The sequence below is a fragment of the Calypte anna genome, chromosome 3 (genome assembly GCF_003957555.1).
Source record: "Calypte anna isolate BGI_N300 chromosome 3, bCalAnn1_v1.p, whole genome shotgun sequence".
NCBI classification, from domain to species: Eukaryota; Metazoa; Chordata; class Aves; order Apodiformes; family Trochilidae; genus Calypte; species Calypte anna.
In genome coordinates, this window is record NC_044246.1 from 82,667,786 (window position 1) to 82,693,091 (window position 25,306).

General features: G+C 37.1%; 1 protein-coding gene across 1 annotated transcript in view; it reads right to left on the bottom strand.

The window, feature by feature from the left end:
* Positions 1–25,306, bottom strand: part of RNGTT (RNA guanylyltransferase and 5'-phosphatase) — a 167,613-nt gene that overhangs the window by 90,649 nt on the left and 51,658 nt on the right. The window contains exon 11 of the mRNA XM_030448061.1: positions 14,275–14,439. Within this exon, the coding sequence (XP_030303921.1) occupies positions 14,275–14,439 (165 nt within the window). The remainder of the gene's footprint in view (positions 1–14,274; positions 14,440–25,306) is intronic.

Sequence of the window (25,306 nt, forward strand, 5' to 3'; positions counted from 1 at the left end):
ACAGGCTATTGCACAATGCCTGAAAATATGAAATGCAGTTTAATGTCAGGTGAGGGAAGCTGATGTCACTAAGCTACAGTTGTAGTCTCTGCTCCTTTCTTCTCCTCAGAATCTTTCCCATTTTCCCTGTCCTGCAGCATCATTTCTGTTTTGGTTTGTTTTGTTTCTAAAAGCAGAGAAGGTAGCAAGAATTAAACAACTGCTTTCAGTCTCGAAGCAAAAAACATCAAACAGAATGTGAGCAACTATACACTGAGGGGGGAGTGGGATTTCATGTATTATTTAAAGGTAGAACTCAAAAATCTCAAAACTTGGGTTTTGAATAGAAATTGGGTAATTCACATTTTTAGACAAATAGAGCAAAAAAGAAAGTGGTAGGAGAAGTTTTGGGGTTGCTTCATACAAATATATAGTAAAACTTTTAAAACAGTATTTAGAGACCCTGAGAAATACAGCGGTTTTGGAATTAGAGGGAGCACATACCTTCTAAAAAATGGAACAGAATAAAAAAACCAACAGCCCTGAAACTGAATGCACTCAGACTTTTATCCTTTTCATATTCGGGATACCGCTCACCTCACCTATCATTAGCATTTGAAGCAGAACAGCTGACCTAAATAAATCTAGTGTAAACTGGGAAGTTTGGGGGGGTAGGAGAGGATCAAAGACTCCACTACTTCCTTCCCTCCCTGCTCCAAACCAGACATATCTGGATCACCAGTTCAGACTAACTTTCAGACAGCTATGAGGATGAAACCCTCTCCTCTAGTGCATATTTAAGTGACTCTTCAAGTTATATGCTCAAGTGCCAACTAATTTTTTTGAAAACTTCCCAGTCCTGAGTTACAGCATGCTGTGGTGGAGACCCACCATCTTTGTGACGTTGTTCCAATTAAGTACTGCATGAACAGTTAAAAAATAATGACTATTTCTCAGCAATTTTTCCCTTTCTTCAACTTTCCTTCCATTTAAAAAGAGACTGGATGTGGCACTCAGTGCCATGGTCTGGTAACCGCAGCGGTAGTGGATCAAGGGTTGGACTTGATGATCCCTGGGGTCCTTTCCAACCCAGCCAATTCTATGATTCTATGTTTCTCCACTTAGCCACTGACAAAAGCATATCATAGAGGTTTGAGGGCAAAGAAACAAACCACATCTCAAACACTTCATAAAAAGGAGATAGAACTCCTCAAATATTTCAGTAATGTCTCTCCTAAACTCAGAGCTACCATTTATTATTCTACCAACTGAAACCATTCCAGCAAGATTAGACACGACAACAGTCCAGAAGAACTACAGGAGCAAGAAAAAAAATGCACTCCCTTTTCTCCTCCATGGAGTCTCCATTAGAGAAGATCTCTGGATACTTGAGCAATTGGCAAAGTATTTCACCAGCTACTGAGTTCATTATAACTGGCTGCTTGATTCAAAAAGTTCCTTCCAAGTTAACTGTGCAGATCCTGAAAACATGGCCCCTCATCTCAAGAGCATGACTTAGCAAATGGTCATACAAGTAAATATTTCTGTTTGCACTATATGATTCCAAAAATTGTAAGTCACATTACAATATTAACATTTACTTTCCTCATGAACACAAGTACCCTATATCTCATTTATATAATTTCAAGTTTTGCTGCAAATCACCTATAAAATTGCTGAAGAATGGATTGTTACCAATTTAACATGACCTGGTTTCCTTTGCAATACACTCCTTTCCTAATGACAACATGATATGCTACCTTCTGTCAAATAAATAGGTAAAAATAGTATCAGGTGAAGTGTATATTTACAGCAGGATAAAGTCCAATTCCTTAATTATTCATTGTATTTGTCTGGATTTATCTTAAAGTCTTTGAATTTTTGCTTGCCAGCAAACCAGCACCAGAAAGATAAGAAAGAAAATGCAGCATGTGATCCGAGAAAGCAACAGCATATATGACTTAGCCTTAAGCTAGTACACTTCAAAATCATGAAGTTACAATATGCAAAATATTTCCTGGCTCAGGCTAATGTCTAAAATGTGCATAAAGGAAGAGTAAGATCAAAAACTGAAGAAAATAAATTATACACTTAACTCTGGAAGAAGTAATTATTTAAAGTTTTATATGCTCATTAAGAACCAACCCATACTGAAGAATAACAGGTACATTTTCTGTAAACCACAGACATTATCTACTTTGCCCTAAATTGCCAGAACAAAAAGTATAAATTTCTCACTTGATTTTAACTTAAGAAGAAATTTCATGCTATTGGGCTGCAAAATCAGTATATAATTCAAATTGGATTAAAAAAATTATGTTTAAAGCTCAAATCCCAGCTTTTCATGAAGCAATCTATTCAAGATGCTAATTCAAGATACAATCAGAGAAAAGCTGCAGATGCTATTTTGTCTGTATGAATATGTACACTTCTATGTTAACCAGTAACTCAGTACTAAACAAGCTGAGTAACAGTAAACTGCAAAGGCCGATTTTTAACAAAATCATCACTATTTAGCATTGGATAATCTGTGGCAACAGCTGAATCATAATGATGAAAATTACACCAAATGACTCCAAAAAGATGCATGAATTTTCTGTGATGATAAAAGTAAACGATACTTTTTATAAAATACTATGTTATGAAAGGCCTTTCAGTTTGTTAATTTACCAGAAGCTCTGAAACCAACCATACTGAAAAACCAAAAATAACTTCTTTACCAAGTTAATCAAACAGAACATTTTGGCTCACATGACATTAAAACCACCTAATTACTGCAATGGATTTTTTCTCTGTAAGAATGAAAGCAGATAACAGCAGCAATCTGAGACTGATGTTCACTAATACGATCAAGAGACTAATTATTATCCATGAATCATTTGTAGCATTCAAAACTTGATTAATGTCAGGTCAAGTTTAATATGTGATAGGTTTAATTAGTAATGCTCAGCTATCCCACAGCTTGTCAGTTTAAGAAAGTGCCATCTGTTAGTTGCAGGAATAGCCAACAGCCACAACAAAAGCACAGTGGATACAACTGGTCACTCAAGTATGTTTTAAGAATTCCATAACAGAGCTACCCTAATAATTTTCAACGTGTTAAACCAGAACCCATCACAAAAAGACACAAGCCTGCAAGGTAGGCTTTTCCCATTTTAAAGCCTGACCAAAGAGGCACTTAGTAAGACTGGATTTAGCTTCACAGATTGATGAACCTCAAATAACAAAAATCTTATTACAAGAGTAATTTGCACAGCTTCTTCTTTATACTTATTCATCATCTTTACAAGCATCCCTATAAAAAACACTTTTTTACCCTTTAAAGAATCACAGGTACATGTGATCCTAACTTGGCTTATGTAGCAAAACACCATTAGAAAACAATGAACCTGAAATTCATATTTTCCAAGAAAATGTTTACTGACAGTCTCACACTTGTTCTAATTACAGATAATGAGAAGAAGAAATCTTTTTGCAGCAGGTTCACATTTGAATATTTCAAAGCACTTTTTGGGTGGCCAGCTTTACCAGGGGGTACCTCTCTCATGTACTGCACATTCACAGCTCTTGCAGCAGGATGGGAACTCACCTGTGATCCCAAGAGCTCACTTGGACACCTCTGTGCTAATAAGTGGGAGCAGAAAGGCTAAAATAAAATGAAGAGGCAACAGACAGGTGCATGCACAGAGAGGAAGTGACCTAATACTAAGTGGGTTTGCTTTGGCATCTATATATACTCCTCTATCCTAAAACATTGAAATAAATATTTATTTACCTCACAGCTATCACTACTACAACAGCCCTCTTAGATGTACTGTAAATACATTCTCATTTGGTGGCTTTTTTGCATTCTAAGTGGATGAAACTGAAACAGCAGATTCAGGCTGCCACTAGTGTAACTTGCTGTCTGCTTTTAAGCTCCAAGTGTTCTGACTAAGAGCATGGAGTGCTGAGCTCTCAAATTCCTTGGTGTCCTGATGTAAAAACCAAGTATCATGAAAGCTTGGCGCTAGTGGGTCACAGACCATAAATAACATCATAATTCAAAAAACCATAACCACTGTACAGCTTCTTGCTCAACCATTTGCCCATATAATTTCATAGCTGATGACTAAAAAGGACCCAAATTACTAATGCCTAGTCATGAACATTCTAACTAATCATATAATTCTTCACCATTCTTTAAAAAAGCAATTCTAGAAAAAAAAAGTCTTCACCAGAATCCATGTATTCTTTCCAGAAGAGGAACGTAATAGAAATTCCTCTTCAATACTCATGTAGAGGAAAACAAGAAACAATTCCAAGCCAGAAAGCCAGAGACTTCTACTTCTATCCCTTCTACAGCCCATCTGTAGCCTGCTCCATGACATGACTGGGGCATATCTGAAAAAAGCAAATTATTCAACACACTGGACTCTCACACCTTTCCCAGCTCCTACTAAGACTGCTACAGTTTCACCAGGGAGTATTATAAGTCTGTTTTTTCCATAGACAACCTAAAGTCAGATAAATATTATGTGTGTGCATATACATAAATATATATAAATCATCTGAAATCTGCTCTTAAATCTTTTCTCCTACCCTTCTCATAGACTTTTTAAAAAGACATTTCCAGATATATGGTTAGCTGGAAGTTACTACAGTCCATGATGGGATGCCAGTTCTGATATTGAGAAGGTAGAAGAACCTCACTAGCTCAATTTCATTACCCAGCCATAAGTGAAGAAATGCTTTAAGTGAAAAATAAAATACATTGCAGAGGAGGCAGGGAATATGTTTGATGGTTCTATTTTAGTTTTTTTTCATCTTTTTTGTTTTGCAGCTAATTCATTAACTGAACTCCTTAAAGATGCTACTAGCACCAGCTATATATCATGTATTTTAATTGAGTAGAGGTAATAAAAAAACATGTAGGGCATGCTGCTCTAAGAGTCCCATTGAGCTATCATCAGTTTGCTGGGTTTGAATGAACAACTCCAAAGGTCATGTACCTAATATATTCAAAGCACAGAACACCACAAGCACTGTGTGTTAATGCTTAATTTGACAGCGCATCTGCATTGCTGAATTCAAAATAAGTATTGAGCATTTCTCAATGTCAATCTCTTCTCAAAAACACAATTGAGAAACTGGCATCAATTAACTACGATGTTTTCAAATGCTTCTTTCAAATAAGAGAAATAGGCTCCTTTGAGAAACTTTGACTTTTGTGAGAGATTCAAGGTGGGAGAAACATAGATTCCTTGAGGCTGGGAGGGACTGCCACTGCCAAACAATAATAATAATTCATATTTATTTTACCTGATGAAGAAACAGAGCAATGTATTTCATAGCTTGGATGTTTAATTAACTGTGCTCTTGCCACCTCTCTACTGCAAAGTATCTTCAGTTTTTCTCTGGGGAACTTTGTTTCCCAAAACTTTGGGATTTTGTCCATCACTTTCTGTATGCTCTCATACCTGGCAGAGAATGCCTGCCTGAGAGGAGAGTTCTGCTGGAGCTAGAGGAGGTTCAATAGGTGCCACAAGCAAATTCTTTGACCTATTTACAAATGCTACAATCTGTAAAATTTCTGAAGAGATAAAGTCTGTTGATGTCCTCAACTGAGCAATGTTCTCCCACTGATGTTTAGAAGGTCCACAATACTCTGGGTTTGATCAAACATAACATTTCCAAGTTCAGCTGATTTCAAAGGAAACCATGACACTGAGCTGAGTGCAATGGGGCAAAGTACATTTTAATCTGTTTTCTAAAGGTTTCCCTAACATTATACACTTGGTTTATCTGTTAGGCAGTTCTCATTTGAACTGCTACAACATAATCAGGTCTCTGGTTGTCAAGAACATGGACAGGCCTGTTTTAATTAAATCAGATAATTAAAGATCATGTTTTATTAAGCATTTCCACTAAGCCACATCAACAAAGACAAGTTTGTATTTACAGTAATTCTATCAGACATATTCAAGAAGCCTTAATATATTTACTGTTACAAAGCCTGATTCAAACTAGGCTAGTGTATTCCACTGGACAGGGATGCAGGGATTTTAATTAAAAAAAATAATAAAATTTAACATTATATTCCCGATATTTAAAAACATCTGATTCTTCTGTTATACAATCGCAACTGAGGACTTTATTTGCTACAAAGCTTAAATTAAAACTTTTCACTGTAAGGTCATAACATTAGAATGCTAAGATTTTATTTCTTTATCTTAAAGAAAATATAGATTTTGCATTTTTTTTTTGTTTTGTTTTTTGCAAAACTGGGCAAGCTACAATAAAAGAAGGAGATAGCAGTCATGTCCTATGATCAATTCAATTGATCATTTTCAATTTCAAAATTTCACCCTATCTTCACAATTTTCTTTGTGCTTTTGCTCATTTTATCCACATCAAGCGTATGTCTCCTGAACACCATTCCAATACGAGAAGGCTGATGGCTTCCCTGTGGAGCTGTATTGCCAGGAGGCAGTTTGGAAAGTGACAGGCTGTGAAGTGGCACAATGGACAATATTAAACAGTTGCCCCTCAAGTAATGACTGGAGTGACCCACTTAGTCACCACAGCTGAGTCCTTTAATTCAGAAAATATCAAATATACCAGTTCAATTGTCCGTAACGGGATACTACTTGTAACTAGGTCCAAACAAATTTGTGTTTTCTCCACAGAACTTAAAGTAGGAATCACTGTTATTAACTTTTCCTACTTAAAAAGTTATGTTATTTCCATAGCACAAAAAATACACAAGTCAGATTGTTGGAATGTTAGAATGTTCAAAGCTAACGTTTAAATGTTAAGAATATGGTTGTGATGTTTAAACTTAAAATGTGCATCAAGTAAAATGTTTCATCCATATGTTTTCACTTTCCCACTAGTTTCATTGTTTCCCATCCCACACTATACTTTGGCAAGTCAGAATTTAATTGTATATTCCACATCTGAATTATTCTACATTAATTTAATTTGCACCACTACCAATATCTAACACGAACCACTACTTATGAAAATAATCCTTCATGGAAACATTTGTGACTGCTTGTTTTAACTTCAAAAGGTCATTTTCTGTACAACGTGAAGTGTAACTAATGAGTGAATAATTTCTTAAACCTACCTTCCCTTTTCCCTAACCAAAATCATACTGTGCTGAAATATTATACTTGACCTTCAACATCACAAATAATAATAATCAAAAGCAAGTAGTCTAATCCTCTTCTGTTAACTCTAGGAAATGAAGACAGATTCTGGTTTGTGAACAGGTCTCCCTAAGTGACTCCACCGGAGCGAGGAGGCAAAGTTAGACAAAGCTGAGTCATTTTTTTCCTAGCATACAGGAAATATTTTGGTATAAACCTGAAAGACTTGGCTCTTGACAGTGTTACACTTCCAGGAGATGTTCCTTGCTCAAGGAGAGCATGAAGCTGATTTCACCTGTGATCTACACCAGATTTCAGGTGGTACTTGAGACTCCCACAGTGAAGCCTTTTCTTTATCTGGACCTTCACACAGGTTTGCCTAGGCTAAGAGGTTTTCAAAGTCAGATAAAGTCCATAAACTCCTTTACCAACAGCACCTCTGAAACTACAAAAAAGAAGCACAGAACTGTGGGTCACTGCACACTGAGCAAAATAAACAATTCATTGTGTAAAACAAGGTCTGCATGACAAACTTCCTTCAGCATTTAAAGGTGATCAATCTTTATACATGATCTTCAAAAGTCTCTTACAACCCAAACCATTCTATGATTCTGTGATTCAATTTGTGTATTTTACATTAGCAGAGGTAATCTAAAGCACGTAAGCCAAGTTTAATAATTCTACTTAGTACTGGGGACAGTAAACTATAACTCAAGCATGGAAGTAATGTGTAAGAATTTTGCCTGACAATGGAGTAAATACATCCACTGACATTTCCAACAGCAACACAGAGCTGGGAAGGGTTAATCCCAAGAGACTCCCACTTAAGTGGAAACAACTCTTGGCAGAAAGATGGCTCAAACATTGTAGGGGGCTGGGGAGGGAATGAACAAACAAACAAACAAACAAGACTAGAAGCATCTACAGAGTCACAGTACAAAAACAACATATGTCTAAAGAAGCTCATCCAAAGAAGAAATCCTATAACTCCTCCCCAAAGAATAATCAAGAATTATACTGAAACCATGGAGGAGCAAAAAGCATACTCCTTGTTTTCATGGATATGCAAATTTTGAGATACAGAGTAACTCTTTAATATATCTGTAAGATTCAGTGTGTTGCCCAATATTTCTGGAAATTACAGCAAGTTAATGAAGAAGATCCAAGCACTGGTGACAAAGCCATGAGCTGCTGGGTTGTTCAGTTTGCAGTGAACAAACCTGCACAACAGAAATCAAAGGAACACCCAGAGGGAGCCTGACACCTCACAAGCCCTGGCGTACAAAGTTTTTGCTATCCTCATCCTCGCAATGGCAGAAATTATGTTTACTGTACAGTGCCCATCTCATTCCAGTGCTGCAACTGGTCACACAAAATAGCTCCAGTTCTAACACTGAACTGTAAGTGGTAGTAACCTACATGCAGCTCAAGAGCCACAGCTTGGTGACCCATTTTGTATTACAACTTGCAAAGCTTCCACTTGGTATGGTGACAATCCTTACCTTTAAAGTTCACATGGTAAAAGCATTTTGAAAAATCAGGCTGAAGTACAACATACAGGGATATAAAACAGCTGCCAAGTGAGGATTTCTCATTCTAAAATAAGCATAAGGCAACATCTTTCCAGTTTCTTCTTTACTACTTGTTTACTACGTACCTCAGGTCCATTGCATTTATAAAATTTATAGAAAAGCCCTCCAAAAAGATTTGAGTGAACATAACCATCAGCACAAAAGCATCTAAGGATAGAATAAGAGATTACTGCTTTTACAAAATTTGATTTTCCATTTTGGGGGAGATGCAATAGGACAAAGTAAGAAGAAACACACAAAGTAAAGAAACAAAAGCAAACAGAAACAAAATAGTAGAGGGGAGATGGACTAGGAGCTAATTAATAGGAGATGACAAACAGGCCAAAAACTTGGAAGAGAACAGATGAAAAGTACTGTTATGTAGGCCAGACACCAAAGAGTGATTGCCAACTCTGGGTCAGGAAATGCAGGACTGAAAGGTGAGCCAATTAAGCTACTCCTTAAGGCATAGAAAATAAAAACAAAAATATAAACAAGTCATTCTGGCATTAAAAACCTGCCAGATGGTAACACTCCTGCTCTACCTAGATGCAGAATTCAAAATCTCCAGTAAGTTAACAGACATCATTTGACATTGCTGCTAATGCCACTGCTGCCACTGAATTCTGCCCTCTACTGCCTCACAAATGAAAACCTTTTTTGTATTTTTTACCAGGGTTCATTTTTTCAGGCCATGAACATACTATCTTACAGCTGCCTGCAAAATACTTCATGCCAACATCAGCAAGTCATGTACTTAACACATTTGCCTTCATCATCAGAGGTTCACAGCCACTCAATTTTCCAAAGCAAACCATCTCAACAATAGTAACAGACTTACTAACAAAAACTTGTAGATATTCCACCTCTCCTAACTACAACAAAAGTAGTTTAGAAAAAAATATTTTTTTTAAATTTGAATGTCAGATAAGTAAGGAGAACAAAGTAAGTCACCTGTCTGTTCACAGATTTGACTGAAAACTTTCTAGAAGATCCTAGACCATTTAATCTTCTTGCAAAGAAGAACCCACTTTCATTCTAATTCCTCTAGGACAAGCTGTCATTTTAAAATCAGATAATAGTCTAAGAACTGACAAGTCATTGACAGACAGCCTGCTAGCATTTGAAAAAGGTTGTACATTTGACCTGTATTATTGTTTAACCTTTAGCCCCATTGAGAGTGATGGGCAACAGTTCTCCATGGGACCATGGACTGCACAGAAAGAAAATTTTTTTCTACTCCTGCTAGAGAGCATTTTCACTGGACAATAGGTTTCAGTAATGACATCTGGGACTGTCCCTACAAAAAAGCCTTGCAAAAGAACTATGTTTCAGTAAGGCAATGAAAGCCAAGGCTTCCATAATTTCCAAAAGCTTACTTATTTCTATGTACCTAGCTTTCTGTTTAGTATAAAGAAGATAATATTCCTTGCTGAAAATCCTAAAATATTGATAATTAATAAAAATCTAAGGCTCCTGGGCTAACAATATGCAGCATTTAAAATTTCAGCCTCACTGCCCTTTAACACTTTAGCATTAAGGAAGCCTAAAATGCACCTTTTCCATGGACTGCTGTTGTGCTTACATGACGGGTTGGAGAGTTGGCAGATTTGACCAAACGTCATTGAATTTTGATGCACACTAATAAATGAAAGCAAGATGGGCAAAAAAGAGGCAAATCATGCAACCGTAACGACAGCCAGTCAAGGTTTAACACTGCTCAAAAATATCTCTCTCAAGGAATTTGGAAATTACATTAAAAAGCAAAGTTGTTCACAGAACACGCGTTCCTGACTAGTACTAAGACTACACTGTGATTAAGGATTCTTTGATTACAGAGGCAGACAAATTTAGTGATACAGCTTTTCCCATCAATACTGAAGTTCAACAAAGTAACATTTTTAGAGATTCTGACAATATGCAACCTGTACCCAGGTGAACGTCCATTTCTTTTCTTACTCTTACCACCAAAACTCAGTCTTACAAAAAACAAACTAAAGTCCATCAAAGCATCTTAAAATAATGCCCATGATGTTATAAAAACATAACGTTGCAAAGATATAGCCCTTATTTCTACAATCTAGTACCAACAATAAACGTGGAGGCACAACTATAAATGCTGCCCATGATTTATCATTGAACTTCAAGATTGCTTTTCATTTTACAATAAATTGATTTTCAGATTAAGGAAATAAAAAATAATAAAAAACCCAGCCAGTACCTTAAGTGTGGTAATAAAGTCCCGAACCCGTAACTCTAAGAGAACAATTTTAGTTTTGGACATATTATGTAACAGTACCAAGTTTACAACTGTTTCAAGTAATTACTTTGACATTTTCACTGAAAATAACTAAACCTACATGGACAACATTCATTTTTCCTGGTATAATTAAAACTTTCAGCTGCTTATTTATTAAATATAGCACTCTGGGCCCTGCCATGCAGCCAGTTTTTAACTCAATGAAGAGTACACGCGTCTATGCCACGAGCCACCAGCTTCTCAAGGAGAATGTTGGGGGTGATGGAGTCAAAGGCTTTACTAAAGTCCAGGTAGACAATGTCCACAGCCTTACCCTCATCTGCTAGGTGGGTTACACGGTCATAGAACAAGACCAGGTTGGTCAGGCAGGACCTGCCTTTCCTGAACCCATGCTGGATGGGCCTGATCCCCTGACTGTTCTGCACTTGCCATGTGATTGCACTCAATATGAACGGCTCCATAATTTTTCTGAGCACTGAGGTCTACATGACAGGCCTATAATTTCCCAGATCCTCCTGGCCCTTCTTGTAGATGGCTTAACTAGATCCCTGTGCTCATCCCAAGATGCCTGCCCCGTCTTCCAAAGGAGGTAAACTCTCCTTTTTTCCCTAAGTCCCAGTAAAAGTTCCCTGTTCAGCCAGGCCGGTCGCCTTCCCTGCCATTTTGTCTTGCAGCACGTGGGGACAGCCCCACTCCTGTGCTTTTAAGACTTCCCTCCAGAATATGTCCTGCCTCCCGGACCCCTGTGTCCTTCAGGGCTGCCAAAGCTTGCCCTCTGGAAATCCGTGGTGAAGGTTTTGCTAATCCCCCTCCTTCTTTTACCTAGGACTGAGAAACTGACCATTTCACAGTCGCTAAGCCCAAGACGGCCCCTGACCACTGCACCCCCCACTAATCCTTCCCTGCTTGAGAACAGGAGATCTGGCAAGGCAAAGGCACCTCCTCTGTTAAGCGCACTTACCAGCTGTGTCAGAATTTTCCATACACTCAAGGAACCTCCTAGCCTATCTCCTCTATGCTACACTGTACTTCCAGCAGGCATCTGGCAAGCTGAAGTCCCCCACTACAAGGTCTAGCACTTGCAAGACTTCTGCCAGCTCCTTGTAGACTCCCTTGTCTGCCTCCTCATCCTGGCTGGGTAGTCTACAACAGACACCCAACAGGATGTTTGCCTTATTTGTCCTCCCCCTCATTCTTACCCATAAATACTCAACCTTATCATCTCTATCATCACCAAGCTCCATCCAAATGAAACACTCCTTAACATGAAGAGCCACCCCAGCACCTATCCTTCCCTGTCTTCTTCCTGAAGAACTTGCAGCCATCCACTGCAGCATTCCAGTCATGAGAGCTGTCCCACCATGCTTCTGTGATGGCAACTCCAACATATCTGTTCTGCTGCTGCACAGTGGCTTCCAGATCCTCGTGTTTAAAGTCCATGCTTCTTGCATTGGTGTAGATGCACTTGAGCTGAGCTGTCTGTCCCCTAGCATTGCCATGCCACCCTGAGGCTCATCTCTTGTAGACCTGGCTTTATTTCCTTCTGCCTTCAAACCTAGCTTAAAGTCCTCTCAATGAGCCCTGTCAACTCCTGGCTAAAAATCCTTTTTTTTCCTGTGGATAATTCTGCTTCATCCCATGACAGCTCATTGACAAAAATAAGCCTAGTTAAAAAATAATAATCTTTCAAAACATACAGTTTAATAAAACCCAGGATATTACTCTTACTTGCTTTATTTTTCAAAGAATTTGATCTAAGACATGTACAGATTAGGTAAAACATAAATGTCTGAAATTATTAAAATAAGAGATATTTGCTTTGCACTGCCAGTAACTCTGTGCCTCCCGTGTGTTCATCTCCAACTGATGCATACAGGAACACTCTTCACAAAAATGAAAGAATTGTGGTCAGAAAACTGTTTTGTTCCATAACTCACAAATTAATCAAACGTGGTGGCAACAACAAGACCAAAATAAAGAAATACCATCCTAGCATTAATGTCAAAAGCAATTAATATTCTACCAATTCTAACCATGTAAATTTATTTTCCCTCACCAACACCTCTCATGCTTTACTGTTGGGTAATATGACAGTCGATGTCTTCAAGAGTTTATACCCAGAGTCCTGAGAACGGCCGAGCAAGGCCAATAAACAGCATTGTTTCATTGCTGACTTTAAAAAGTGCTGCAGCTATAACTGTTAAAATCCAATACCCCAAAATGTACATGGTCAATTCCTCTTTTACACAGGAAAAAAGAAAGCAGATAAGTACATTAAATATATGCTTCAAATCTACAAAGCTGATCTTACACAGACAATCCAAAAATGCAACAACATAAATACAGAGAAGTGACTGAAACATTTATCGTGCCTTATCCACACAAACTTCTCATAGAATTGTTCGTGACTTGAACTTTCTGAAAACTGATGCTGCCAGGTCGTGGTGTTTTTTTCTTTTTAAACTTCAGCTTTTGCCTTATCTCTTTCTTTACTTTTCAGCTACTTTTGGCTAGCAGAAATACCATTACTGCTTTTCCTGGGGAGAGATTCATTACCTGCTCCAGGCTCAATGAAATGACAGAAGCAAATGGAAACAGACAATTCAGTGTTCAGTGCTCTGTGTTGATGGGACACAGGAATACTTCTAACAGCACTGCTAGGAAAAATGGGTTGCTTTATAAGAAACTATTATCCAGAAGACATTTAATTCACAGAAAAGAATAAAAGTACTTTATGGAATGTTAAGATTTGTCTACACTGAAGAAAAGAGTTTGCAGTGAAAGAGAGGAACTTGTATAAATATTTGCAATTCATACACATTGTGCCAGAAGACCTAGGGCAGTATTTTAATAAGTAAAATGTAGAGGTGGTAATTAGAATGGGCTCATTGGTGAACGTGAAATGGGGGCTCAAGCACAACTCATGACTCTTATGCTATAGCCAAATAGGTACTGGAGGTAAAAAGCACATTATATTCTTACCTACAAAAGTACGTGTAAACATTGCAGTTCTTAAACATTCTCTTGAACTGACACATTTCAGACCTAAAGCTATTAATTTCTATGTCATCATTCCATATTAGGGAACTAAAGATCTAGGTTTTGCCAAAGTATAGGTTTTATACATGGGAAAAAAGTAGTAGAGAAGGAATAGGTAGCCTAAAATCACTTTTCAGAGTATTCCAAACTGCCAATCACCCGTCAAACACTGACGAACACTCAGTTGGAAGAGTAACATCCTGGAAGATCAAAAAGCTGAGGGAAAAAACTATATCCCACACTGCTTTACTACCTTGAGCACTCCAACGTAAGCAACTGCAATGAAGTTTACCTTTCTTGACATGTAGATGTCGAAAAATGGTTTGCTTCGCACACCGAATGGTTCTTGTGCTTTGTCAATGAGACCACTCTTCACCTTTTCACGTCGTGGAAATATAATCTCTTTTTCTATACACGTAAGTCGAACATTAAAATCACAGTCTCCAACAGGCTGTCCCTGCCAAGTTACAAAAATCAGTATTAACACCAAATCATTCAAACAAATTAAGTTTTTCTTACACAATATTTAGAATCATACAATTGCATAACGGTATTGTCAAATCACTACATATTTTTGGTCAATGCTTGGTTTGCAAGCATTTGACTCAAGCTGTAAGAGGTTTAATCAAACCAAAGCTCAGAGAAAGATCAAAACCTACAATATGCATTTTTAGGTTAAATTTAGGTTAATAATTTATGTTAAATACCTTAATATCTTTAAAGTTAAGCAAAACAATGAAAATATCAATTAAGTATAGCTTTGGGTACAGAAGCTATATGCTTTTCCAAATAGTTTTCCTCTGAAGTTCTTTTTCTTCACAGTACTTTTAATGACAATGCAGTAACATGATTTACCCAAAAACCTGATTACTTTAAATGATATATTGATGCCTTGAAAGAAGCATTAATTACAGAAATGTTTGCTTTTCTGACACTGAGGAGAGAAAAATGAAGCTGCAGTTGGAAAATGTGCCAATAAACAGGAGCTGCAGAAACCCACAAGATATTCTGTCTCATCTGGCCTTTCAACACAGAACTTTGAGAGACCTGGTCTAGTGGGAGGTGGCCCTGCCTATGCAGGGGGGCTGGAATGTGATGATCTTTAAGGTCTCTTCCACCCTAAACCATGCTAAGATTTTATGATAAGTGATGGCTTAACCATCAAAAGGTAGTAGCAGCCCTCCTCTAAGTCTCAGAAATGTACTCTGATCTTTCAAGAACTGAAATAAACAGCAGCTTTACGTTGTTCTTTAAACATCTGGTGCCTTGCACAACATTGGTATGAGTGCTCAAAATCCATATTTGTCAGATTAATAATGGCTCTTAATGGAGTTTATTCTATTTTGCATGTTAGATAGTGAGGAGAACACACTGTGGATGCTGCTGCAAGAAAATAAGCAATGGGCAACCGATTTATTTAAAAAATTGTTTCAATCAGACATGCCAATAAGCACAGAACTCATAGAATTGCATTGCTACAAGGATGATACAGCACTGGGAGTTATTTACATGAGAATGTGTCCATAGAAAATAAGCTCCCAGAGCTCTGGCTTTAAAAAGAGATTTTTTCAAAAGTTGAAAGCAACAAGCACAGGAAACTGAGAAGACACGGGATTCTTTTCACCACTGAGAAGTGGTACAGATGAGCAGAAGAGCCAGCAATGAGATATTTCCTGTACTAAACACAACTAGAAGATAAATGGAAAGACAATCTAAAAAGAAAAAAAACCCACTCTAATGTGCATCAAAGAGACTCAGAACTGGTCAATCTGAAAAAATGCCAAGGAGACAAATGGCAAAATGACATCTGTATGCCTAACAAGGCATACAAAGGTAAGCAATATAATGAGTAGTAACTAAACAGATTTCTTATTTGAAAAAGGGAATGTCAACTTTAGACCAACACAAGTTTAATCAAGTTGCTTCCAAACTCTTCCTTGCTTTCATCAGAATCTTCTGCATTTCATGCTGCCAAAGTGGCATTTAGTTCTTTTTACATTTCTTTGCTAACATTATATCCTTACTACACCTTATCAAAAGTCCTCGATTGTTCCTTGCAACAGCTTTAAGAACTCTGCATTGTTCCCATACCACATGTAATCCACAACATCCTTACAGGACTTGAATTCACTCTAAAGGAGGTGAGGCAGCACATGGAGCCACCATCCCTCATGGGGGCAGCACAAGGACAGTGATAAAAAGGGTGAAATGCCTCCTAATCTCTGGTAACTGATCACACTTGCAAAGAAGAGGAAAGTCTCTTTGCTGGGTAGCTTTGCCTACACTGTTGATTTCCTTTCATATATAGAGGTGCTATTAGTAAAGAGCAATTCAAATCAATGGAAATTTAGAGTATGGAAAAATCCAAGAAGGAGAGTGGCTCACTCTTTAGTCATTCATTGCAGAACATGGCAGGATGATCTACAGATTCTGAAGTGTCCCAGGCAAAATTTTTGAGAATTGTTTCCTTCCCTCCCTCCCTTCCTTGTTTCCTTCTTTTCTCCATGTACAGCATATTTGATAATTCATCTATAGTGACCAAGCTTGTCCTGGTTTGTATATATAACTAAAAGAGAGAACACATCTTGACTTCTGTAACAATTGACTGAGGAACTGATCAAAGAATTCTTTCTTGAGAAATGTGCATACATGTTTTTTATCATTTCAAAGACAATAAACTGCTGCCTAGGTAAGCTGCAGCAACCTTTGGTACACATACTCTCTTTCCTGTCATAGATTTTCCACTCAACAACATTTTATAAGTAGATCTAAATGAGCAAATGAATTGATACCTCAAATAGTTGAACTTCCAATAAGCAGTAAAGCTATTTAGACAGCTTCTTTATAGTGAGGCATTCAAAACTGCTTTAGCAAAGTGACTTACGTTGATTTCCATCCCTTAATAGTTAAAATTAAAAGCTGAAACAACTTCATATCCACCATGGAGCAGCTGAATCACTTTTCCTTTCAATAATCCTTTCACTTCTACCATTTACTTGGAACTAATTATTTCCTGCAGCTCTGCCAGTCATATATTTTTATTTCAAAGCTAGTTAAGCAGAAGGCTATATTACCACTGGGTTCCATCATACAAAGGTCAGAGTTAGGCTGATTATATGAGACAGTAAGACACAGATAATGCTGCCGAGAAACTTCTTCATCAGTCAAGTAAATTAAGAACTTATGGAGCATTTCATTCTCCCAAAAGCACAGAACATTAGCAACAAGAAAATCAACACAAAAATGAATTCAAATCAAGAACACACTAAATAAAAGCAATGATGGAGGAGAAGGGCTTTTTCTTTGTTATTAGACACTTGCCATAATTACAAAAAATATTGCTAAAACAGAATCTATCTATCCCAGACAGATCCAAAACCTTCAAGTGGTAAAATCTTAGCAAACACGTAGGAGGGTAATGTAAGCTGCATTGAATAACTTGCAGACCTTGATGAAAATAAGGAGAGGTTTAGTATATAAAGCATACATTTAAAAGCTGTCCAAAACCAAGACATTAATGAATGTATAATCTAAACCCAGGCAACAAAAAACGGTCTAAAAAAGTGTGTCTTTAGGAAGTAGCCATTTTATTAATTTAAGCATTCATATTTTTGAGATATTATTTCAGTATCTAAGGTATTACTTGTTTGAGAAGGATGAGTGTCTCCGGTGCCTAAGAGCAATCACTTAAGTGCTTTACATGATAATTCCTGTTCTAGACATTTTGAACCTAAAATAAGTTTGCTAGGTAAAACAAAATTAACAAGTAGCAAGCCTCTTCATCTATGTGAGGAAGTTACACTTCCCCTTCACTGTAATTAAAATGTATCCTGGAGCAAATCATCATTTAGACAAGTCTCAAGAGAGGAATCATCTGTTGAATCAACACCACTTCCTCGAGCAGCTGAATTCTCTTCACCTGTTCAAACCTTGTGCATTGCACTAAGGCTGTAGCATGAAGTAGGCTTGCAATAGATGTGAAACTTAAAAACATTGGTTTGATTTTCAACACATCCTCAAAACGTATGATTTCTACTGACTTTTGAAATCTACCCAGTACTGAACTTTACCAAATTTGAACTTACAGTATTTCAAATTAACTTCCTAAGAGAACTGATACACAATAAATCACAGAAGAACATAGTGTACAACAAAGTGAAATGCTTGTTTAAAGATCCTGAAAAACAGGCTCTGCAGCTCATTTAATAGCCATTCAATTGAGGGGGTGGGAGAAGGCAATTTATTTGCTGAAAGCAGTTAGAAGAAAAAGCTAACAAACAAAAATCACAGTCCCAATAACACTGCTCCAGCTGGGTGCTGAGAGACCGAATTTGGTCAAGTGGCAGGCTGTTCTCCCTCCATCTTGTTCACAGAAACCTCTGAAGTCACAACCTCAAAGGCCACAAGGGATAGTGAGAAAACCCAGATCCCATGCCCTTAAATACAAGAAACACTGAGACAGATATGAGGATAATGGGATTTCTGCTGCACACCCCTCCTCAAGTCCCCCCTCTCTCTCTCCAAGGAGAAAGGGAGCCCTGAGGAGGAGCCACCACCCTCCAGGTTTAAGCCACCCTTTCTCCTGTTTCTAAGGTTGACCTTGTGACTACAGCTCAGTAAATTCTGTCAGACCTACATACAAAGTCCTTTACCTAGATAAATGCAGTACAGATAACAAAATGTGGTATGTAGGTACTAAATCCCAAAGTATTTCCTCTTAGAATTTGATACTTAACTGGCTTTTTCCCAATGCAGCTATAGCAAAATAAAAAACGCCTGAGCCTGTGTACACAGGTGATAACGAGCTTGGGCCAGGATAAACTGAGAATATTTATTCTCTTCCTCCCTCAGATATGGTTTGAAGCCTACCTGCCAGCAAAACGTGGTCCATTTGCTTCCCCAGAGCAGTAACTCAGACATGAATAATTCAGCACATCCACGCATATACGTTCCCTGCACGTCTCCACTTATTGAGCCATAGCAGACACACCACAACTGTCTAAGCTTTAATAATGATGAGAGGAGACTAAGAACAAGCTCAGGCTGATATTCTTCCCTGTGTTTAACTTATTATTGAAAATTCAAGGCAGCCATAGCTGACATCTGCATTTCCAATGAAAGCTTATTATTTGCTCTCCCATCTTCTGAAGACCATGCAGGTTAGTATTTTGCATTTTACAGTCGTGGTCTGGCAAGTATTTTCTATGACCCTGGATTTATAGATGTTAATATTTTTTTGCTACACATAGCTTTCATACAAAAAAAATCTGAAGGTGCTGTTTCATTCTCTGAATACAGCAGTAATCTTCTGTGATCACCTAAAAATATTTTTTTTTCATTTCCAATTTTCTTTTTAAAACAGGATTAAAAGCAAACCATTAGAGGAATGAAAAATGTTGTAGAATTACAATTCTTAGATTTTTAACTTCTGAAAGGCCAACTACCCGTATAAACTGAAAATACATTTTTAACTTTTTTTTCCTAATTTTTATCACTCAAATAGTTAACACGGATATGGCAATGACAAGGAATTTAACAGTTTCAAAATTGTTTACAATATTCATCTTGTCATAAGTGAGGTACAGTGTCAAATACTGTTTGAGTTCCAACAATACAACCAAGTGCAGCAGAACATAATTACTATTTAAATGTTGTCAGTTTATTCAATAGATTATTGCTTTGATTTACCATAGGATGAAAATGTTTTAGGGAATCAGACCCATTAAAATTGCTTAAGACATGTAGTAAATTATTTGTATTTCTTTAAGAAAAACACTGAAAATAAATTCAAACACGTATGAATCAACAAAGAAGTTCATAGTCCATGCATAAACATCAGGGTCTAAAAGAAAATATAAATACAGCTCCACACTTTTGTGGCTTGTTTTTTTTCCACAAACATAACTTGAACAAAACAGGAGGACTGTCAAAACCCTGGCTAAACAGATAAGATCAAAACAGAAAAAGTAGAATGTACTACAAACATTGCTCCCTTCCTCACTCTTCTCTTCCTTGGATTGCTCAAGGCAGAATACAGATTCAAGATAAAAAACATAAAACCTTTTAACTGCAAATGGGTGAGAAGTTTGCTTTACCAGTGTAAAGATAATGCATGTAAGGCAGGATACATAGGATCAGTTGAGGTGACTGAATAAGGATTCTCACGGATGATGTTCCACAATAAAGAGACAAACCTATGGAAAGAGGTATCTATCGTGGAAGAACACCTAAGCCCTCTCTTTTGAAAACAAAGCTCCAGTTAAGACACTGAAAGCTTAGCAGCTGCTATTTTGGGACAAAAGACAACCCAGTCCAATTTATTGTTTGACTGAATGTACAGTGGCTTCATTTAGGATCTTTACAATCTTTATATAACCCTCTGAGCCTTCAAAAACAGAACTCAATAAAAGGATCTTGTTGGGATGTAAACAATTAAAACCTAAAGGAATTATGTTCTGTCTAGACTGGCTGCCTCCCCTCAAGTAATCTTTAGAGCAGATGAACTTTCCATTTTTGATTACAGAACCAAGAGTTGTAATTCTAGTAATCTATAGCTGTAAAACAGATTTGCCATCGTCATCATCATTGGTTACTTACACGCAAAAACAATGCTCATAGTTCTCCCAGAGGAATATAAACCTAAATAATTTATTTTGCAATGAATTTAGGCTCTCTGCAAAAATATTGATTACAGGGCTTTACTGCTTCTATATTTTTTCCAATTAGTTTCCCTAGGGCTGTTGTTGCATGTAGTAGGAAGGCATCCTCACCTTTACTGCAACAGGTACGAGATGGTCCAGTCAGTATTTTCTCTTTCTGCTTCTACTGGCCTCAAAAATCTCTTCCTTTCTACCAGGCATTCACAGTGACTCTTCATAAAAAGAATTACATAGCTGGGTTTTTTCAGCGTTGTCTTTACAACAAAGAATTATCACTTGAGTGAATTAAGGAGCTTGGGAAAATTCCTACATCTTAAAAGACATTTTCAGGGCATTTCACACTTGGAAAGATTGTGGCACTGATTTTTTTAGAATATAAATAATTTCATTGTATTTAAAGTAAGACTGTCTGTTACAGTGTGTATAAACTCTCCTAAAAAAGAAGAAAAAAGTAGTAAAAATAAGGACTGATTCACAAACACTATTTTGGAAAAGGAATTACCCTACCTTTCCTAAAATGCAATAGATGTAAAAATGACATTTTTTCTTGTAATAGGTGCTAGACTCCTGAAGGCTTGTAAAAGCTCTGTAACTTCAGTATACAATCTGTTTTTAAGATGTAATTCACTTTGTGCACAGTTAACTTATGGGTAAGAATTACTGACTAAACATGGGTATACTAATTTTTAAAAAAAGTATTTTATTTCATATTTCTTTTAAATAAGAAAAATAATCTAAAAAGTATTAAAGGTGGCCTTCACATTCTCTCTTAGACCATAACAGTTATTCAAACATATAAGCCATGGAAAAGAAAGTCACAGAATTGTCACAGTTGGAAAAGACCTCTAAAATCACTGCATCCAACCATTAATCCCTGCCCCACCCTCCCCCACACACCCAAAAAAAGAAAGTAAGAGCAAGTAAGTGAGAGTAAAACCTGTAGAATCCTAACACCTGAAAACCAGAAAGGATTTAATATCACAGCAAGTCTAGAGTTCTTGAAGAGCTGCTTGTCTCTGTATCTCCCAGGAGTAACACCTTGGGTCTCTTGCCCTGACAATTATGCTCATCTGCCATTCAAAAAGGCTGAGACATGTTTCATGTTAGATGATGGGAACAACCTTTGGGCAATAAAACAATACATGACAAAATTTAATAGAGTCCCATTGCTTTTACATAATTTTCTATTACGCATTCTTTATTTTAGCAGATGTGGAAAACAAGCCACTTTCACTGAAATCAGTAGTGCCCTTTGGTTGGGAAAAGTAGGATCTAACTCAGAGATGCAAGGGAAAATTGGATGCATTTTTTCTCTCAATCTAATCAGCAAGTAAAACAAGTAAAACCTCAAACTAATTACAACACTAAGGAATGCTCCCCAACAGCAAGAAACTTATTAGATAAAAGGTATGAAGTTAAGAACACAAAAACACCAATGATATCTTGATCAGCACTTAATGGTTATCACATTTGAGCCATAATTTAATTTTTGTAGTCAACATAGAAAAGTAGAGATGCAAAAATGCACCAAAATGCCACTTTTTAACTTAAGTACAAGGAGCAACAGGGAAGAAAACACAAATTATGCATTTGGAATTTTACAGACTAGGTAAGAAGTTTTGTAAATTTTGCTGCTCACACATACAAGTCATGTTCTCAGTGATGAATAAAAGATGATCAACAGGGAAAGCAAGTAAGGCAGGCAAGACTTTGAAAAAGACCACTATCTAAGATGCATTTCTGTCCATCCATTTCCACAGAGACTCCAAAGCTTCTGCCTCATCACGGTGTTGATTTTGCATCTTGCAAGCCCTTCATTTATTATCCTCCCTTTTCTGTAATGCTACTCTGTTCATACAGCCTAAAGAATACCAACACATTTTGACCAGCCAAGTTGTCCCTGCTGTCAGTAAACTGCATTATAGAAATGGAAGAAGGAAGAGTGCAAGCAGTGGTGCCAGCAGCTGTACAACCTCACAAATTCAATAAAGGAATTTGGAGAGAGTGGAGAGGCTCCGTGATTAAGGTGTCAGCAATCATAATGTATTCCTCTGAGTGATACCAGAAAGCAAAGTGAGGTGCAATTGATTGTATTTCATTTACCTGACACCTCTGAGTCATGAGAGAATGAAGTGATATATACAGATTTTGAGAACATAACACACAGCAAGGGCACTATCACAAACATCTGGGCACTTATCAGGTACATCTTCACGAATAGTTACACAAAGGGTGCAAGAGTAAACACATGCATGGCATCCTTGTTTTCCAGTGTACTACTAGTAATAAAAGCATTTAAAATCTGTATTTTGAGATGGTACTATTTGAGAAAAAACTTCAGAATTAAATGTAAGAGCAGAAGGGTCACGGGTAGCAAGTTGCATCTGTAAACAGAAAAGGTGCAATTTACCACTTCCAACTCCAAACTGTGACCTCAAAATTTTCATGGTACCTTTTTAAGATAAAGTAAATAGATTAATAAATGAGAGCCAGCATGTACTGTGAGCTTTACATCATTTTAAAATAAGTTTTGTAATGGAAAAGTCAAACAGGTTAACATTTTTCAGTGTTTTAAAGATAAAAAAATCTCATGCATGAACTCAGTGAGCACACTGGCTGTGGGCAGGATTTATGAACAGCATGTGTTTGCCATGACAAATTTTATCCAATAGCTACAGCATTGTATGCATAATGACAGTCAAAGAAATCTTTATCTGGACTTAATTTAACGCACAGAGTATTTGGAAATTTAATCTAAATTCTATCTTCTAAGCATTGAAGTAATTACTCTTTTTCAAGCATTCAGTCTATTCCTACCACTGCACTTTGGTCTCACAAAAACTTGGCTAGATTTAAGAAATTTAAAGGTCAAGGTTAGAAAGGAAAAGTAAAGTAGCGCTCATTTTCAGTGTCTTTGCTAAGAAAGCATTAATTAGATCCCATGTTACGCTATTGTTACTTTTTATTACTTAACTATGGAAAAAACAGTTGCTTAACTTTAGTGTCTATATCTATACGAAGCTATTGAATATCACCTAAGAAAAAGCTTCTCAGAACAGGTTTCTCACAAAGAGATGACTCAAAAATAACTGAAAAATGAATACATTCTTTTGTGAATTGCTCCTGATGAACACAGACTTGGATTTACTTCCTTCTGGGACTGTTAATTATTATGTTGGCAGTTTCCTCAGTTGAACTAGAATTACCAACCAAATTTGAAATTTTTATTCACTATTCAGGTGAAAGAAGTAAAGGTATTAACATTATGCTAATAGCTAACAGCTATAATAATAATAATGAACTCAACTACAACAGACACAAATCAGGAAGCTGAAAAGTAACAAGCCTTGCAGGGATTTAGCTCTCTACTCATTGAGACTGAACACTGTTAAGGAATGTTGGGTGACATCAGACTTTTATCTTCAGAGGAATACAAAAATTGCAGATTTCATGTGTGCAGAGCACACACACAACCAGTAACATAACCGCAGGCCAAAAACCCCTCAATTAAAATTTTAGAAGCCAAATAAATTTTTTTTTAAGAAATAATTTCTCGTTTTTCAATGAGAAACAGATTCTTTGTTGGAAAAAAAAAATCCATTTAGATTATCAGAAAAGATACACTGCGTCACAACTGATTTCTGCTCCTAGGGACATTCCACTTGTCAAAATGACTTGAAAGGATGATGACATCTTTCCCATTCTTGTGGCATTTCCTCCACAGACAAGCAGAGCTTACATACTAGTTTTGATACTTCTTGGATCTTTGTTTACCCTCCATAACAGAATTCTTTTGTGTGCCATGATATAGTACTATTTTTTATTCCAACTTATTTCCTCTCTTCTTTTCAATTTAAGGAGCCTTCTTGTCCCTCTGCACGAAGCCCCTAGAGGTATGACAGAACACCTGACAATGCCCAAACCAGCACCTTCAGAGAGGTGAGTCCCAACTCTATTAACTGGAAGACACACTGAAAACATCTCTGCCCCTGAAGCCACAGGCTGTCTGACTACGTTCATACTTGTGCTCTCCAAAAGAGGGTGAGGACATCTCAGAATGTGTGCTAAGAACAGTCCCGGCACAATGTTGAATTTTCAATTATTCCTGAGAATTGCTCAAAATTACTGGAGCCAGCCAAGGCCATAACTGTGCTATGGGCCATTTTTACTACTTCAAAAGAGGAAGAAGTTTCAGTAACAGGACCTCACCCCTTGTGAGTTTCATTTTTCAGAATAGGAGTACGCAGACCCTCAGGACGGATTTTGAGAGATTATTTTATGTATTGTGAGTTGCTCTTTCTATAAAGAACCAAGAACAAGTAGGGAGTGCTCCTGCTCTGGGTTTCCTCAAAGACTTGAGGTAGAAAGATGGGTTATTTCACTTGCAGATAACTTTCTATAAATATGATTTTAGCATGCAAGATGAAAGCAGTGGCACAGCAATGTCATATTTTGAGGTGCTGTTAGGTAATAATCAACATCATGATTCAGATGAAGAAGATTACAACAAAAAGGATCTTTTTTTTTAATCCCAAGAATAATTTCTTTTTCCTAACACAGGCATCTCCTGTAACACAGTGGGATGCATTGCCACAAGCTTTTGGAAACTCGATGTCACAAGAACAATGATTAAAAGAAATGAAGTCAAAGGTTTCCATCAGCATC